The 20,322-nt window shown below is 38.7% G+C and overlaps 1 protein-coding gene across 1 annotated transcript in view; it reads left to right on the forward strand.

Annotated features, from left to right (window-relative positions):
* LOC126458230 (dynein beta chain, ciliary-like) overlaps positions 1-20,322 on the forward strand; it is a 477,648-nt gene that overhangs the window by 98,017 nt on the left and 359,309 nt on the right. The window contains exons 6-7 of the mRNA XM_050095128.1: positions 2,692-2,914; positions 7,113-7,279. Coding sequence (XP_049951085.1) covers positions 2,692-2,914; positions 7,113-7,279 — 390 coding nt within the window. The remainder of the gene's footprint in view (positions 1-2,691; positions 2,915-7,112; positions 7,280-20,322) is intronic.

The following is a 20,322-nucleotide window of genomic DNA, read 5'->3' on the forward strand; positions in this document are numbered from 1 at the left end:
ATCAACTGCATCTGCCCAGTCATCTCTGAACTATTAATTATGGTCAATATTAGGAGAAAGGTACGATGGTAGTTTCTTGGTTATGACTGGTGCTACAGATTCCCAGTGATATATTTGATTTACTCTAAATACTATAAAACATACTAAGAGTTAAATGGAATCATTTTACATATAGTACATGAAATTAATATTGTAATTACCAACAGTAAAATTATGCAGTGCTGTTATTCTTGCTTACTGAGCGAGATGACACTTATTAGGGTTGTCGAGTTCCAGAGGAGCAGGAGTCACATCTTATCTTGTCATCCAGATTAATTTTTTTCTGTAATTTACATACATTGATAAAGATAAATGCCTGGGTGCTTTTTGGGTGAAAGGACATCACTAATAATGTCCCCTATCCTGTCAAAGCTATTGCTCTACTCTAAAGACCTTTTCACCAAAAGGACATTGAGCAGCACTTTAATTATTTTCATTATATTTATCATGTAGATAAGAAAAATTCTGTATTGCACAAAAGTTCAGTTGCAAAAGATGGAATTTATCTACATGATAAATAAATTTGAAATAGCAGCTAAGGAAGAACAGCCACTAACAATATTCCTAATTTTCTGTTATGCCGTCTTTCCTTCAAGAAAATAAAAGTTAAATTTGTCTGCTGTCTGGAAAACTTTTTCTTTTAAACATTTTAATTTTATGAACAGAAAAGTCCAGTCAGGGGAAAAAAAAATAAAAATAAAATAAAATAAAATGAGACATATTTGGTGGCCACTAATTACTATCAGAAGACAGATACCTCCCAGCACTACTAATAGACACATGTAAAAGTACGTGACACAATCCTAGCTTTCAGAATAATTAGGTCCTCTCCTGGGGGTGGGGATGAGAATCAGAGTGGGATGGGCTGGGGGAGGTTAAAAAAGAAGGGCGAGTCTCTCAGACCCCAGGATGAGAGAGACCCAGCTGTAATGAGGATGAGGGTAGCCAAAGATGAAAAAGGAGATGTCTATCAGCAGTACTAGGGAATTTTGCCTGCTGAAGGTAGGTACCGCCCAACAATTCTGTCTCAATATGCCATGACTTGGACATCTTAATGTACATATTTTGTGGTTACTCAGCCCACTGTTGTTTATGTACACATGTCAAAAAAAGTTTTGCATCACCTCAGTTCCAAGAGTTCCGCAACCTGAACAAAAAATTGGAATAGAGATCAACATAAACATTTCCGCCCTTTTTATTGCTAATGAAAACCACACATTGCATGTTGTACCACCATACAGCGAGACCTTCAGAGGTGGTGGTCCAGATTGCTGTACACACTGGTACCTCTGATACCCAGTAGCACATCCTCTTGCATTGATGCATACCTGTATTTGTTGTGGCATACTATCGACAAGTTCATCAAGTCATTCTTGGTCCAAATTGTCCCACTCCTCAATGGCGATTCAGCGTGGATCCCTCAGAGAGGTTGGTGGATCAGGTCACATTGTCCGCAAACATCCCTTTTCAATCTATCCCAGGCATGTTCAATAGGATTCATGTCTGGAGAACATGCTGGCCACTAGTCGTGCGACAGCATTATCCTGAAGGAAGTCATTCACAAGATGTGCATGATAGGGTTGCGAATTGTCGTACATGAAGACAAATGCCTCACCAATATGCTGCCGATTTGGTTGCACTATCGGTCAGCGGATGGCATTCATGTATCGTACAGCCATTATGGCACCTTCCATGACCACCAGCGGCATATGTCGGCCCCACATAATGCCACCCCAAAACAGCAGGGAACCTCCACCTTGCTGCACTTGCTGGACAGTGTGTCTAAGGCATTCAGCGTGACTGGGTTGCCTCCAAACACGTCTCCGGCGATTGTCTGGTTGAAGGCATATGCAACACTCATCGGTGAAGAGATTGTGCTGCCAATACTGATCGTTCTATTCGGCATGGTGTTGGGCCCAACTGTACTGCGCTGCATAGTTTCGTGGTTGCAAAGATGGACCTCACCATGGATGTTGGGAGTGAAGTTGCACGTCATGCAGCCTATTGCGCACAGTTTGAGTCATAACACGACGTCCTGTGGCTGCACGAAAAGCATTATTCAGCATAGTGGCTGTGCTCTCAGTGCTCTACTGAGCCATAATCCATAGGTAGCAGCCATCCATTGCAATAGTAGCCCTTGGGCGGCCTGAGTGAGGCATGTCATTGAAAGTTCCTGTCTCTCTGTATCTCCTCCATGTCCAAACAGCATCACTTTGGTTCTCTCTGGGATGCCTGGACACTTCCCATGTTGAGAGCCCTTCCAGGCACAAAATAACAATGCGGACGTGATTGAACGTCTAGGCATGGTTGAACTAGAGACAACACGAGCCGTGTACCTCCTTCTTGGTGGAATGACTGGAACTGATCGGCTGTCAGACCACTTCTGTCTAATAGGCGCTGCTCAAGCATGGTTGTTTACATCTTTGGGTGGGTTTAGTGACATCTCAAAACAGTCAAAGGGATTGTCTGTGATACAGTATCCACAGTCAACATTTATCTTTAGGAGTTCTGGGAACTGGGGTGATGCAAAACTTTTTTTGATGTGTGTACATTGCTGGTTGCTCGAATCTTACAAGATAACTATAATTCTTATTTACATTTTGAACTAGTGTGGTTCACACAATGTACAAATTATTTGTTGCATATTTTCAGCCTTCAAGAGCTAAATGACTTTATTGATGAAGCAGATAATGGTCTTCTGCAGCCAGTTTTGGAAGGGGACTATGATGGCCTTCTGAAAGTAATGGGGTACCTGTTTCATGTAAAGGAAAGGACACCAAAAACAGATGAAATGTTTGAGCCTATTAAGGAAATGATTGATCTGCTAAAGACATATGATGTTGAATTTTCAGAAGAAGTGTACTTACAGCTACAGGTAGGTTTTCTGTAGATCACTTGATATTATAGCCTACAAAATTAAAAACTGAAAACTTCATTATTTAGACAGATAATAATATCATTCTAAGAAAAAACAAAAATATCAAAATGAGAAGTTCGGCATGTGACTCAGTTTGAAGAAGTTTTTTGGCAGAAGTCATTGATAGAAGTTGCAGAATAATAGGGTCTCTGAGGAAGTTTTTAGAGTAACTGGGTGATAGTCCCTTTACTACTTCCAAAAGATTTGTGCAGTAACAGCATCCAATCCAATTTATTGTTGCATAAATTGTGCAAAAATTGTAAATTAGTCAGGTGAGTGGCCAATAATGAGAGATTTTTGCTCTAATGTGATCTGCTGTTTAAACTGAAGCTTGAAAATTCTTCCTGTTTAATGAGACAACAGGTATTGTGCTGTCCCTTCAATAACTTGTGTGTCAGTTGAACTATTACACTTTAATTAAGCAGTTTGGCTTCATGAAGCACTGGTCAACACCCAAAAAACAAATCAGGAATCTTTTTGTCAATAGCCAGTGGTGCTAACCAGTAGACCACATAGTTAACTGTAAATTAGTAAAATCCTTCGATTATCATGCCAGTGACATAGGAGAAATAAAAACTGGTACAATTAATAACTTTTCAAAATTCATTTAAAAAAGCTCTTAGTGTTAGTGCGCTCTTTCTAAATACTGAAGAACAAAGTGGCTTAAATGAATTCAAAAACGCCGAAGAGTGTGGACCTCAGTTTATGCCTTGGAAGGAAAATATCCCTGTCAGGTCTTAATTCCCTTCAAAAGAAAAGAGGGAAACTAACTGAATACAGTCCTGAAAGCACATCACATGTGTCAGGAAATGTGTTGTGTGAGAACAAGCCATGAATGGGCTCAACATCTTAGAAATATTAATATTGTCCTCTAGAACAAAGATCTTCCACCTTTGGCATTTATAACTATAATACTTCCATTTCATCTCTTGTCAACTGATACAATAAAAAACAACTTGCAGTGACACACAGTTTATCTTGCAGGGTGAAAATAGTTAATTCAGATGTTAACATTACTATTTAGATACCTTTCATTCTGAGATAAGTAAGAAGACATATTAGCTATGTGGTGCTAGAACGTTTGAGAACATTTATTTCTATAAATCACTTAGAGAATACATTTTTGATAAAAACTTACAAATAAAAGGTGTAAAACTTTGCTTCCGCCATTTGCCGATAGATGGTGACAACGATAAGAAACAGATCGCATACGTCAGGCAGTTAGCTTGGACCTCGGTCAACATACCGGTAACCTCATTCAAACATTAGTTGATTCGTGAATGCATCATAAAGTTGTTCTTGATTGAAAATGTCAGTTTATGAGCCTATTTGTCGGCATTTGCAGGAGGTGTTAACTGTTTTGCTTCAGTATGAAGAAAGAAGTGGCTGAGTCTCATCCACTGCTCTCAATTACATTTGGTAAGGATATTATTAGTGAATGAATCATGAGTGGTTTCAACGCTTCAAGAACGGTAATTTTAATGAAGTAGACCGGCATAGTGGTGGAAGAGAGAATGTCTTCGAAGATGCATAATTGGAGACATTGCTGAGTGAAGACTAGCGTCAAACTCAAGAAAAATTGACACAATTAGTGGGAGTGACACAGCAAGCCATTTCAAAATGTCTCAAGACTATGGGCATTATTCAGAAAGAAGGAACTTGGGTCCCATGTTAGCTGAAACCAAGAGACGTTCAGTGGTGTTTGTGTGTTTGCAAACAGTTGTTTCAGAGACAAAACAGAAGGGATTTCTGCATTGCAATGTGACTGGGGAAGAAAAATGGGTTCATTACGATAACACTAAACGCAAAAAATCATGGGGATATCCCAGCCATGCTTCCACATCGACAGCCAAACCTAATATTCACTGCTCCAAGATCATGCTACATCTATATCTACATTTATACTCCGCAAGCCATCCAACGGTGTGTGACGGAGGGCACTTTACGTGCCACGTCATTACCTCCCTCTCCTGTTCCAGTCGCATATGGTTCGCAGGAAGAACGACTGTCTGAAAGCCTCCGTGCGTGCTCTAATCTCTCTAATTTTACATTCGTGATCTCCTCGGGAGGTATAAGTAGGGGGAAGCAATATATTCGATACCTCATCCAGAAACGCACCCTCTTGAAACCTGGCGAGCAAGCTACACCACGATGCAGAGCGCCTCTCTTGCAGAGTCTGCCACTTGAGTTTGTTAAACATCTCCGTAACGCTATCACGGTTACCAAATAACCCCGTGACGAAACGCGCCGCTCTTCTTTGGATCTTCTCTATCTCCTCCGTCAACCCGATCTGGTACAGATCCCACACTGATGAGCAATACTCAAGTATAGGTCGAACGAGTGTTTTGTAAGCCACCTCCTTTGTTGATGGACTACATTTTCTAAGGACTCTCCCAATGAATCTCAACCTGGTACCCACCTTACCAACAATTAATTTTATATGATCATTCCACTTCAAATCGTTCCGCACGCATACTCCCAGATATTTTACGGAAGTAACTGCTACCAGTGTTTGTTCCGCTATCATATAATCATACAATAAAGGATCCTTCTTTCTATGTATTCGCAATACATTACATTTGTCTATGTTAAGGGTCAGTTGCCACTCCCCGCACCAAGTGCCTATCCGCTGCAGATCTTCCTGCATTTCGCTACAATTTTCTAATGCTGCAACTTCTCTGTATACTACAGCATCATCCGCGAAAAGCTCCGCATTTGGTGGGACCAGCTCAGTGGTGGGTACTATGTGGTGTTAAAACCAAGTGAACAATGACAGGTGCTCATTGTCGAATGCAATTAATGCGTTTGAGCAGAGCGTTAAAAGACAAATGGCTGCAATACTGCGAAAGGCACATTAAAGTGATTTTGCAGCACGACAATGCTCGATCCCACATTGCAAAAGAGGTCAAAATGTACTGGGAAATTTTAAAATGAGAAGTCCTACCCGACCCGTCATATTCTCCAGACATTGCTCCCTCTGAATATCACCTATTTAGATCAATGACGCATGGCCTGGCTGACCAACACTTCCGATCTCATGAAGAAGTCACAAATTGGATCAATTCATGGACTGCTTCAAAAGATGAACAATTTTTTCAACACGGAATCCGTTCACTGCCCGAAAGATGGGAGAAAGTAGTGGCCCGGGATGGAAAATACTTTGAATGATACGTGTATAATCAATTTGTTTCACTGAAGCCTCAAATGATGGGGAAAAAACAGCGGAAGCAAGGCTGTACACCTTGTAACAGACAAATTATTAAGTTACAAAGTGGTATGTAGGTGGCATTTTTCTACTGAGTAGAGGTTGACTGTTCCACTGACAGTGACACTAATAAACACAACTACAGCAATTATCAGTAACTCCTCATGCCATCTGGCTCACCACATAAGCACGTTTCTGTACTAAGATTGATAGAATCTTCAAATTTTCATTATGTACTTATAAAATAATAAGGAAAATTAAATATGTTAAGAGAGAAAGCAATAGTTATGGATTCCTTTTAGAATCATCTCTCTTTGCAAGCAAAGTAAAGTATACGTGCTTTGTTCATATTATATGCATTAAAGTATGGTGCTTTGGAAAACTGGACTATTGAATATCAAATACATTAGGAAGAAAGATAATGTATAAAATTAATACCAAAGATAATAGAAAATTAACAGCAAGTATCTACAAAATATGGTGTAATATCTGTATTTATCCTCACAAGTATTTTCTTTGCTCACGTGATAATTTTTCCTAGTTAGAAACCTTGCATCATTGACTGTAGTGTCTTCTACCTTTTTTCCCATGCTCAGATTTACAGTTTTAGTAGTATTCATTTACCATCATTGAAGTGTTGGTAACACTTTTAGTTCCTCTTGGTAAATTGCTTCTAACCAATGTTAATATAGTCTAATGAAATTGTTCTGAATGTTACCCATTTATACTAGAATGAATTGTCTGCAGTTCTGTCAGTATTAATAATACTGCAATCTAAGGTATTTATTCAGTGACTTGACTCAAGATCTGCTGCTATTGTTGCACTTATATGAAAATGGGAAGTAGTTTAACCATATAAAAAAACAAAAATTCTATGATCATGTTATTCCTCAGTAATTATTGTTCTATAGTTTGTGTAGGACAATATATTTTTTTGTTTCTGATTTTTAGGAACTGCCTGAACGATGGAATGCTACAAAGAAGACTGCTGTAACTGTGAAACAACAAGTTACTCCACTTATGGCTGCTGAGGTTACGCTTATCAGGAAGCGAATAAACTTATTTGACCTGAGACAAAACCAGTATCGAGAATATTTTCGAAAACTGGATTTATTCAAGTAATTTCTTACCTGAAAAATATATAGTTGTCTTACTGCCACTCACATTTTAGTCTGAGATTTATGATTCAGTTAATATCACCTCTTTTCAAGTTGAGAGAATAACACTAATGAAACAATGTACAGAAAGGGAGGAGAGGTTAAAGGGACAGGGGTGGAAAAAGAGGAAGAAGGATGGAAAAGGGGGAGGGGAAAGAGAGAGAGAGAGAGAGAGAGAGAGAAAGTGGCCACAGGGAGACTTTAATCATCCAACAATTAATTGGGATAATTACAATTTTGTTAGTTGTGGGCATGATACGACATCATGTGAAACTGTACTATATGCCTTCTCTGAAAACTACCTAGAACAGTTAGTCAGGAACCCTACTCATGACGGAAATATATTGGATCGAATGGCAACAAATAGTCCTGACCTCTTTGAGGATGCCCACATCAAAACTGGTATCGGTGATGATGGTGTGGTTGTGGCAACAATTATTTCCAAACTACAAAGGAAACTGAAACAAGCAGATAGAGATATAAGTTCGTAAACTAGATAAAAAATCAGTAATGTCATATTTCAGTGAGGAACTTGAAACATTCTACACAGGTCAGGAACATGTAGAGGAACTCTGGCTCAAGTTCAAAAGAATAGTTGACCACACACTGGATCGATATGTACCCAGTAGAAAAGTTCATAATGGGAGGGAACCTCCGTGGTGCACTGTCACTGTAAAGAAACTTCTAAAGAAACAGAGAGTGCTGCATAATAGGTGTAAAACAAAGCATAGGGCTATAGATAGAGAGATGCTGAATGAAACATGTTTGGCTGTCAAGAGAGCAATGTGTGATGCTGTCAGTGACTATCATAGCAGAATTTTGTCAAATGACATTTTACAAAATCCAAAGTTATTCTGGTCGTATGTAAAGACTGTTTAATGGCACCAAAGTTAAGTGTCCAGTCCCTAGTGAATGAGCCAGGAACTAAAATTGAGGATAGTGAAGCAAAAGCTGAAATGCTTAACTCTGTCTTCAAATGTTCTTTTACAAGGAAAAACCCAGGAGAATTGCCCCAATTTAATGTTAGTACCATTGAATAGATGAATGAAATAAGTATTAGTGTCAGTGGTGTTGAGAAACAGCTGAAATCGTTAAAACTGAACAGAGCTGCAGGCCCCAATGGAATCTCTGTCAGCTTCTATACTGAATTTGCGGCCGAAGTAGCCCCTCTTCTTACAATAAACTATTGTAGATCCCTTGAAATAACAACTGCATCCCATTCTTGGAAAAAGGCATAGGTCACATCTGTCTACAGAAGGGTAGTAGAAGTGATCCACAAAATTACTGTCCCATATCCTCGACATCGTTTTGTTGTAGAATCTTAGAACATACTCTGAGCTCAAACATAATGAGATATCTTGAAGAGAGTGACCTCCTCAGTGTCAACTGTGTTGGGACCCTTGCTGTTCATGTTGCGTATTAATGACCTTGCAGACAATATTATTAGTAAAATCAGGATTTTTGCAGATGATGAAGTTATCTATATTGAAGTACTACATAGAGAAGCTGCTTAAATATTCAGTCAGATCTTGATAATATTTCAACATGGTGCAGAAACTGTCAACTTGCTCTAAATGTTCTGAAATGAAAAATTTTGCACTTTACAAAACGAAAAAAACATGGCGTCCTATGACTATAATACCAATGAGCCACTGTTGGATTGGCCAACTGATATAAATACCTGGATGCAGCACTCTATTGGGATAAGAAATGCAGTGATCACGTAGGTTCAGTTGTGGGTAAAGCAGGTGGATCACTTAGTTACGGTTGTGGGTAAAGCAGATGGTAGACTTCGGTTTATTGGTAGAATGCTGGTGAAATGCAATCATTATACTAAAGACACTGCTTACAAATCACTTGTGTGACCTATCTTAGAATATTGCTCAAGTGCTTGGGACCCGAACAGGCAGCACTGACGTGGGATATTGAAAGTATACAGAGATGGGCAGCATCAATGGTCACAAGTATGGTTAATCCTTGGGGGTATGTCACTGTGATACAGAAGTGAACTAGAAGTGTTATTAACGACATATAACTTGGAATCACTGATCAACTTCCCTAAACGTATGGCTCAAGACAGTATCACTCTAATAGATAACGTATTTGTGTAGCAAGAGGATAGTGATAAATGGATTATCTGATAAATGGCTTATCAGAGCATGATGCACAATTAATTCACTTACAAAACCTATTAGCTTGTACAGTTCAGAAACTATTAAGTAAAAGTGTAAGGCTGGTCAACCCTGTATCTATAGAGCACTTCAGAGAAAGTTTAAGAAATATTAATTGGGAATACATATATAATTAGCTAAATGCTAATGATAAGTGCAACAAATTTCTTGATAAATTTATATCCCTTTTTAACATTGTTGCCCAAAAAAAAAAAAAAAATCACTAAATGTAACACCAAACAGTTTTCAAAGAAACCTTGGATTAATACAGGTATTTAAGTGTCTTCAGAAAGAAAAAAGAAAATTATATGAGCCAGCAATAATTAGTAAAGGCCCAGAAGTAATTTTACACTATACATAATTATTGTAACATACTGAGAAAGGTTGTCAGAAAATCAAAAAAACATGTGTGTTAGAAATGAAATCAACAACTCGCTCAATAAAATCAAATCACTATGGAATGTTGTTAGAAGAGAGACAGGAAAAGTAATCACTGGGGTAGCTAATATTACTATTAAAGAGAATGAGACCATCTTAACCAACAATACACAAGTAGCTAATGTATTTCACAACCATTTCTTAAGTGTAGGTGAAAAGGTTGGTGAGAATAGTACAAAAGAAAAAGCCAAGCAGTACATGGTAGTCAGCTTTGATAAATCCCTTTCAGATTAAATTTCATCTAACAACCTCTTGTTAAATAAGGAAAATTATTAAATCTTTGAAAAATGAATGTTCTATTGGAGTAGATGACATCTCTAACAAGATATTAAACAATGTGGAGCAGTTACAGCTGATGTTCTGAGTCACATAAGTAATGCATCACTAACTCAAAGTATTTTCCCAGAAAGGTTAAAATATGCCATTTTCAAGCCTCTCTACAATAAAGGGGACACCACAGATGTCAGTAATTACTGGCCAGTATCCTTGCTCACAGCATTTTCAAAAATCGTCAAGGAAACAGTGTACTCAATTGTGGTTAGCCATCTCAACGGTAATGGGATACTTAGCAAATCAAAGTTTGGATGTCAAAAATGCTATTCTACTGAAACAGCAGTATACAATTTCACTGCCCACATAATAGAGTATTTAAATAGTAAAATGTCACAATAAGAATTTTCTGTTTCTTATCCAAAGCATTTTATTGTGTGAACCATGACATTATGTTACAGAAACTACAATTCAGTGGTATAAATGGAACAGCATATGAGTGGTTTAAGACATATGTACAGAACAGGAAGCAAAACGTTTCTTTTTATCAATTAAGTGATTTAAGGATATTTCTCACTTCATCTAACTGGGGTGAAATTACATTAGGCGTTCCACAGGGTTCGATCATGGGTCCCTTTCTGTTGTTGGTATATGTGAAAGACCTCCCTACTTATCTAAAACAAGAAGCTAAGCTGACACTGTTTGCTGATGATACAAGTGCCATTACTAATCCAGTAAAAGAAACTCAAATACAAAATGATTCCAATAATGTCTTTGGAAAAGTTATTGATCGGTTTTCTGTGAATGGACTTGCTCTGAACTTTGAAAAAACACAGTACATCCAATTTTCTACTGCAAAGAGTACAGTTCCTTCTATAAATATAACACATCAACAAAAGTCACTAGCCAGGGTAGAGCAACTAATTTTTTGGGTGTATCTTCATTGGAAAATTCATATTTTGGCTCTCGTAAAGCGATTGGTTCAGCAACTTTTGCAATCAGTATAACTGCTAATTTTGAGGCTATAGAAATTAGCAAGCTAACATACTTTACATACTTTCACTCTCTGACGTCATACGGAATAATATTTTGGTGTAACTCAACACGTAGGCAAAAGATATTCACTGCTCAAAAGAAAGTAGTTAGAATAATGCGTGGGGGCTCATAGTCGCACATGTTGTAGGCATCTGTTTATAAGGTTAGGAATTCTCACAACACCATCACAGTACATTTACTCAGTAATGAAATTTGTTCTCAACAACATGGACCAGTGTAAAAACAACAGTGACATTCATGATTATAATGCCAGAAGAAAGAAAGACTTACAGTATCCTCTACTTAACCTGTCTTTGGCTTAGAAAGGGGTAAAACATGCTGCTGTAGAACTTTTCAATAAATTACTGGATGAAATAAAATGTCTGACAGACAGAAGTAATAGTTTCAAAAATAATTCGAAATCATATCTCCTTGACAACTCCTTCTATACCACAGATCCATAGATGAATTCTTGAATAGGAATAAATAAATCTACAGGTATAATATATGCATTTTGTGCCATTTAAGGGAGTGGGGTAATCTTTTTTCTCTTTTTTAATCAGTGAGTCATGTGTGCGTTTCTTATACATTTGACACATTCCTTATCATAATGATGGTTTTCGTGAGATTGATCAATGGAACACGTATCTAAATAACTAACTGGAATGGCAGATTCTTGAAGACAGGCGTAATCTATCCAGAGAAAGTCTATTAACAAAGTTTCAAGAATCAGCTTTAAATGATTACTCTAGGGATATACTACAACCCCCTACATATCACTCACACAGGGATCCTGAGGATAAAATAAAAATAGTTCCTGCACACAAAGAGGCATTCAAACTATCATTCTTCCCACACTCCATACATGAATGGAACAGGAATGAATCCTAATAACTGGTACAATGGGATATACACTCTGCCATGAACCTCATGGTGGTTTCCAGAGTATAGATGTAGATGTAGATGTAAATGTAGATCATGTAAGGTGGCCCAGCAGCAGCACACAAAGGCAAATCCCTTTAGTTATTGAGGTCACGTGAGACATTGACATTAAGTCAAATTCAGAATTCAGACAGACTGCATCAAAGGAAATTAAATTGACACAGACTTTCAGTTTATCTTATAATAATAGAGAAAAAAGTTAAGTCAATAATAGAGTATCTGCCCGATCAACGTGCTTCATCAGAATATTGGGGGAGAAAACCATTGCAGTGGCATCTAACAGCTACTGCTTAAGTAGTTACTCCTCCTAAACAGCATCCCATATGAGCAAACCATTGCATTTTTACCTGCTGTTATTCGTATTTTGCCAACTGCCTTGCCACAGTGGTCACACTCGTTCCTGTCAGATCATTGATGTTAAGCGCCATTGGGCTGGGCTAGCACATGGATGGGTGACCATCCGGTCTGCTGAGTGCTGTTGGCAAGCAGGGCACACTCAGCCCTTGTGAGGCAAACTGAGGAGCTACTTGATTGAGAAGTAGCAGCTTCAGTCTCGTAAACTGACATACGGCTGGAAGAGCTGTGTGCTGATCACATGCCCCTCCATATCCACATCCAATGACGCCTGTGGGCTGAGGATGACATGGCGGCCGGTCAGTACCGTTGGGCCTTCCAAGGCCTGTTCAGACAGAATTTAATTATTCGTACTTTAGGTATTTGGTGTAGGCACGGCTGTGTTTAAAAAGAGTAGCTTGATGTAGTCATAGGGTTGAGCCTTGCACATCTGCTTTCATGCCTGCAGATAATTCACTGTAGCTGTGTTCCTACAGTCAGTGGTCTATGCATTGGCTAGAATTGCAAGTTAATTAAATACACAGAAATACAAAATTAAAGTAAAATGAATAACAGTGGTTCTGTTCTAATATCTGTAATTGATGTAGACAACAGAGAATTATGTTGAATGATGTTTATTCAAGGAAAGACATCTCAAATAAATGGAAAGTGGTTCTGCAATATTCAGTTAAAATGCAGACAGAAAATACTCTTATTGCATGCAGTAATGTTATGTTGAAAACGATATGAGAATGGTAGCAAAAGTCCCCAAATTAAATAGTCATCAAAGACTCACACAAAATTAAGTCAATTTCTTTATCAAAAGATTCACCAGCTCAAAATAGTTCAAAGTTTAACATGCTGATTAACAAATTAACACACACAATATGAAGAATGGTAACTGATACCATGTCTTTTTCTCAGTTCTGTAAATCAAGTGGCAAAAGTTAGTGTCCTACTCTGGAGCACATTCAAACCTCTTGAAATATAAAGTCCCTTCAGAAGTTAAAGTTTGATAGCAGTCGTTCACAGCCCATAAACAAGCACCTATACGACTGAATCACGTATGTTACTCTAGACAGGTCTTCCTTCTTCCAGAACTTGCCACAAAGTGACCAGCATTGCACGCTTGTGCTCTTCCCTCAAAAAGTCCCACTCTGAACTTGACTCTTGCAGTATTCCGGCACTGTCCAACTCTCATTGGCTAAAGGCCATCCCCACCAAAAATACATCATTCTGAGGCTCTAAAGACATGATTTGACTCAACATGATCACTTCCCAGACTGAACTAATATATTACAACAATACTTAAATAAAGAAATGTTATAAACATTCTGTCACACTCAGATTACTTACAATAATTAAAAGTAAATGTTTGTCCATAAGTAAATATGCTAGTACTCTTGCACAAGTGTGCTTATGATAAATGACAACAGATTGTCATTAAATATTTTTTAAGCAATTATGAGGATTGGAACTTAAATAGTGGCAACTATTTATTCACAACCGATACAAAAGAGTTACATATTTTCATGTGTTACTGTCCTTCAGAGTAGACACCAGTGTTGTGTAGAACCCATTGCCAGCGATGTGGAAGGCATAGTATACCGTTAGCAGAGCCTGTTCTGTTGATGGTGCAAATGGAATGGTCTAAGCCTTTCAAATCTCTGGAACAGTTCTGTAGCGAATGCCACGAAGTGGTTCCTTCATCTTCGGAATCAAATCAAAGTCAAAAGGACATAAGTCCAGGGAGTATGGTGGGTGGTACGGTACTTCACAGTCCCATTGACCGAACAGAGCAGCCACAGCTTGCTCTGTATGCACCCGCGCATTGTCGTGCAAAATGATGGGTGGATTGCACAGAAAGTGTTACCGCTTCTTTTGCAAAGTTGGCCGCAGGTGATGCTCCAAAAATGAACAGTAATATTGTGCACTGACGGTCTGCGGTGGAGGAACGTAATGCGTTATTATAACCCCATCACAGCCATACATGAGAATCATCTGAACTTGAGACCGCTCCATTCGCACCATCAACAGAACAGGCTCTGCTAATGGTATACAACGCCTTCCACATCAGTGGTGACTACTTTGAAGGTCAGTAACAGGTGCAAACATGCAACTATTTTGTACCAACTGTGAATAAATAGTTGCCACTATTTATGCTTTCTTGACAGAGGAACCTTTTGATTCTCTTTTTAATTGTGGTGACCTCTAACACATGCAATTGACCTGGGACAACCGGGAGATCCGGGAAAAACCCGGGAATTTTTTCATCCGGGAGAAAAGTGGGAAAAACCCGGGAATTTTTTAGAATTCCGGGAATTTTTCATCGTTTTAGTTTTCAGTTAAATTTTTGTGACTTTGACTGGTATGAACCAGTACTCTAACAAAGAATATTACCGCATCTCGCTACTGCAGAATAATACTGCAGCAATAAAAAAACGAACGAGAGGGAAAAAAACGAAAGTAAAACTTAAGTAGCAAAGGAAATGCACCATATATAACAACAAAACACAGTGCTTATACAAGCGTCTGCCAACAGCAAAATGTGTCAAAGGCTTTAGGAAGACTGATGTTTCTTAAAGTGTAACACACGCAAAATAGATAAACATTGTGTGAAAGCTTAGCCTCTCTTGCAGCTTATTAATCTTAGAGTCCAATATTATACATAAAAGCTTTTCTTTTCTTGTAGCAACACTATGTATTCTAATTTAAACCATTACCTTTTCCTATTTGTGTGTTCGTGCTACTTAACAGTGATGTTGCTATTGGCTGACTACATCACGTGGCTGTTATCGGCTGGTGAGATCGCTTGACATGAGCTACGACTGGCTTACAAAAGCGCATCGCAGTCTCGATTTCAATCCTTCAGTAAGTAACATGCGATGTGTGGTGGAATTCGAATTTATACGTCCGTAATACGAAAATATGGGGTGCTGATGACCTCGATGTTGAGCGCCCATAAACCCATACACACACACACACACACACACACACACACACGAAAATATGCAGTGTACATGTTGCTGCACATCAGACATCTTTCGAAAACGTGTTTTCTAAAGTGCCGGGAAATTCTATGCCGGTGTATAAAACCACAACCGTTGAAAGGATTGATAAGTTTAACAGTTCTGAGGAAAAGTATACTGTTATTAAACACAGAAAAAGTGTATTTTCATCCGGGAGAAAGTGTATTTTTAACCGGGAAATCTGGCAAAAATCCGGGAATTTTTTTTCCTCGTTCACGTATGCACCCTGAATTAGCTGTTTTTTAATAGCTCTTGCCGTTGACATTTAAATGAAGTTAAAAGCAAAGGTATGACAAAATATGAGGTACTCATGCTACATTCATTTGCTGTAAATGTGGAGAATTCAATGTTCTGACAAACATTTGGATGATAAAAAAGATATAAAGACACAATAAATCAATAAATAAAATAGATACAGATACATAGCTTTCAGGCATGGTATAACAACGAAAATAATCAATTATTGACAAAATTATTTAATTAAATGTATAAAAAATGTACTCAGCAAGCGGCAGCAGAACACACACATAAAAGACAGTTATAACTGGCAAGCTTTCGGAACCAGTGGCTCCTTCTTCATGCAGAAGAGTTGAAGGGTAAGGAAGAGGGGCGAAGGAAAAGTACTGGAGAGGTCTAGGAAAATCCGAAATCTACCCCTTTTTCTAGACCTCTCCAGTACTTTTCCTTCACCCCTCTCCCTCCCCCATCAATCCTTCTGCCTGAAGAAGGAGCCACTGCCTCTGAAAGCTTGCCAGTTACAACCATCTTTTATGTGTGAGTTCTGCTGTGTCTTGGTGAGTAGATCTTCAGGGATGATAGCTATAGTGCAATGCTATCATCTAAGATATCATATGTTGACATAGCGTGAACGTTCAAAAGTTGTTATTTTTAGGTTCATGTGTAAATTTTTATTCACTATGAAATATTAACTTCTGTCTCAAAGATACTGAAATGTCGTTGTGTCATTGGATGTGCCTCATGTATCTGAAATCGCTGATGTATTCAGATTTGCATTAATATTTGATACGAGTTATTGTCGAATGTCAAAGAGATGTAATCTGGTCATCTTTAAGTGCGTCTGACACTCTGCCATTTCTGGTAGCACATTCTGCACAAAGGCAAAATGAGCATCAGCTGTCCAAATTCCTAGCTCTGGGATTTACCCGTTTTCAGTCACACACTCACTGTCTCTGCACCTGAGCTTGCCTGGGGCGGAAATGGACAACTAGCCAGGCTGGCCATGGCACGCTCTGTGTCCTGGGCCCACTAGTGTCCAGCTGTGCAACAAATTCATATCTCCTCAGTATCAGGCCCAGATGGACAAATAACTTGCCCACATACTTGCAAAATTACAATGTAAGTAAATAAGTAAATAGTTTGTGTGCAAGATCTTAGCAGGCAGAAAGAAATTGATGCCATTTGTCTATCTGCACATCATATAACCACAGGAATACATACATGGACAACTTAAACAAGTAGAGAGGTATGTATAGACAGTAACGTAGACAAAAACAGTAGTTACACTATGAAAGAGGTAGTTACTACTCACCATATAGCGGACATATTGAGTCGCAGGTAGGCACAGCAAAATGACTGTCACAAAATGAGTTTTTGGCCAACAAACCCTGTGTCAAAAATAGACAACAGAACACACACACACACACACACACACACACACACACACACACACACACACACAAATACAACTCACACACACATGACCACAGTCTCTGGCAGCTGAAGCCAGACTACGAGCAGCAGCACATGATGGGAGAGGCAACCAGGTGGCGGTAAGGAGGAGGCTGTGGCAGGGAAGGAAAGGGATAGCAGTGTAGAGGTGGTGACAGTGAAGTGTTGTTAGTGGGAGCATGCAGTTATGAGGTGGCCTCAGCCTTCGTTAGTGATTGTCCTTACCTATGTAGCCCATTCCATGTTCCCACTCCAGCACTACACAGCTCTCTACTCCACCAATGCACCCAGTCTTTTTACTTCTCTCCTTTTGCACTACCTCCCTCTCTCCTCCACCCTCGATCTAACTTCCCGACTGTACCTAGCTGCCCTACCCACTCCACCTCAAGCCTGCACAATCTCAGTAGCAGCACTTAACCATCGCCCATCCCTATCCTGCACTATTCCTTATCCTCCCTGCTGCAGTCTCCTCCCTCCCACCACCCAGTTGCCTCCCCCATCTTATACTGCTGCTTGTAGTCTGGCTTCAGCTGCCAGAGACTGTGGTCAAATGTGTGAGAGTTGCTTTTATGTGTGTGTGTGTGTGTGTGTGTGTGTGTGTGTGTGTCGTCAATTTTTGACAAAGGCCTTGTTGTCCAAAACTTCATTTTGTGACAGTCTTCTTGTTGTGCCTATCGGCGACTCAGCATCTCTGCTATATGGTGAGTAGCAATTATCCTTTTCATAATACTGTTATATTCCATCCTGGATTTTCTATTGTTTAAAAAACAGTAATGTCATATCTAAATGAGGAACTTGAAATTTTCAGCACAGGGCAGGAGCATGTAAAGGAACTATGGCTCAGGTTTAAAAGAATAATTCACCATGCACTGGATAGATACATACACAGCAGAAAAGTTCATAATGGAGAGACACTCTGTGGTATAAAGTCACTGTAATGAAATTTCTAAAGAAAGAGAGACTGTTACATAATATGCTTGAAACAAACCATAAGGCAATATATAAGAGAGTGTTGAATGAAATGTGATTGGCTGTCAAGAGAGCTATGTGTGAAGCTTTCAGTGATTCTGAAGGAGAGTATTCTCAAATTATCTTTCACAAAACCCAGAGAAATTCTGATTATATGTAAAGACTGTTTATGGCACCAAAGTTGGTGTTCAGTAATTCACATATGAGACAGGAACTGAACTTGAGCATAGCAAAGGAAAAGCTGATATACTGTACTCTGTTTTCAAATGTTCCCATACAAAGGAAACCCTGGAGCATTGCCGCAGTTTAATTGTCTTATCACTGAGAAGATGAGTGAAATATGTGTTAGTGTCGGTGTTGTTGAGAAACAGCCAAAATTGTTAAAATTGAACAAATCTCCAGGGCCCGATGGAATCCCTGTCAGTTTCTGTATTGAATCTGTGGTTGAGTTAGCCCCTGTTCTAACTATAATCTATTACAGATCCCTCAAACAAAAAACTGTGCCCAGGTCACACCCATTTACAAGATGAATGGTATAAGTGATCCACAAAACAACTACTTAGTATCCTTGACATTGATTTGTTGTAGGATCTTAGTACATACTCTGAACCCAAACGTAATGAGGCATCGTAAATAGAATGATCTCCTCCAAACGAACCAGCATCAATTCCAAAAACATTGATCATGCATAATCCATCTCACACTTTTATCACATTACATTCTAAAATCCATGGATCAAGGCAGTCAGGTAGATGCATAAAAAGCATTTGACTCAGTATGACACCTATGCTTATTGTCAAAAGTATGATCATATGGAGTATCAAAAGAAATAAGTGACTGGAATGAAGATTTATTGGTAGGGAAGATGAAGCATGTTTTCTTGGAGGAAGAGTCATCAACAGATGTAGAAGTAACTTCGGATGTACTACAGGGAAGCGTGTTGGGTCCCGTGTTGTGTTTTAATGACCTTGTGGACAATATTAGTAGTTACCTTAGACTTTTTGCAGATGATGCAAATATCTACAATGAAATAACAGTCTGAAAAAAGCTCCACAAATATTGAGTCAGACCTTGACAAGATTTCAACGTGGTGCAATGATTGGCAGCTTGCTTTAAATGTTCAGAAACGTAAAATTGTGCACTTCGCAAAACAAAAACAAAAAACTACATAGTACACTGTGAATATAATATTAGTGAGTCACAGTTGGAATCTGTAAACGTACAAATGCTTGTATGTAACACTTAATAGTGACATGAAGTGGAATGATCACATAGGCTCAGTCATGGGTAAATCAGGTAGCAGACTTTGGTTTATTGGTAAAATACTAGGAAAATACGATCAGTCTACAAATGTGACTGCTTATAAATCCTACAGTATCGATCAAGTGAGTGGACTCTAACAAATAGGACTAAGAGGGGATCTTGAACATATACATGTACAGGGAAGGGCAGCATGAATGGTCACATGTTTGTTTGATCAGTGAGAGGGTTTCACAGAGATATTGAAAGAATTGAACTGACAGACTATTGAAAATGTTGCAAAACTATCCAAGAAGGTGTGCTAATGATGTTTCGAGAACTGGCTTTAAATGATCACACTGGGTATAAACTAAAACCCTCTACATGTTGCTCCCACAGTGATTGTGGGGATAATATTAGAATAATTTCAGCAGAAACAGAGGCATTTAAATAGTCATTTTTCCCACAATCCATACGTGGAAGGAATCGAAAAAGTCCTAGTAACTTGTACATTGGAATGTACCATCTGATGCACTTCACAGTGGTTCGAAAAGTATAGATGTAGATGCAGAAATGGACTAGCTTTAATCTGAAAAAAAAAGGAAAAGTAGTGCATTCAGTTTTGTACTGTCAGAAATATTCCACCTCCTTTAACATAGTATAGCAGCAAGAAGTAATAAAATGGTAGAAAATAGTAAGTTCATAGCTGTGCATATTGATGAAAACTTACAAGGTGTACAATTTTGCTTCCACCGTTTTTTCTCACAATATTTGAGGCTTTAACAAAACAAATTGGTTACACATATATCATTCAAAGTATTTTCCATCACTGGCCACTACTTTCTCCCATCTTTCGGGCAGTGTACAAATCCCACGTCGAAAAAATTGT

The sequence above is a fragment of the Schistocerca serialis genome, chromosome 2 (assembly GCF_023864345.2).
Source record: "Schistocerca serialis cubense isolate TAMUIC-IGC-003099 chromosome 2, iqSchSeri2.2, whole genome shotgun sequence".
Lineage (NCBI taxonomy): Eukaryota > Metazoa > Arthropoda > Insecta > Orthoptera > Acrididae > Schistocerca > Schistocerca serialis.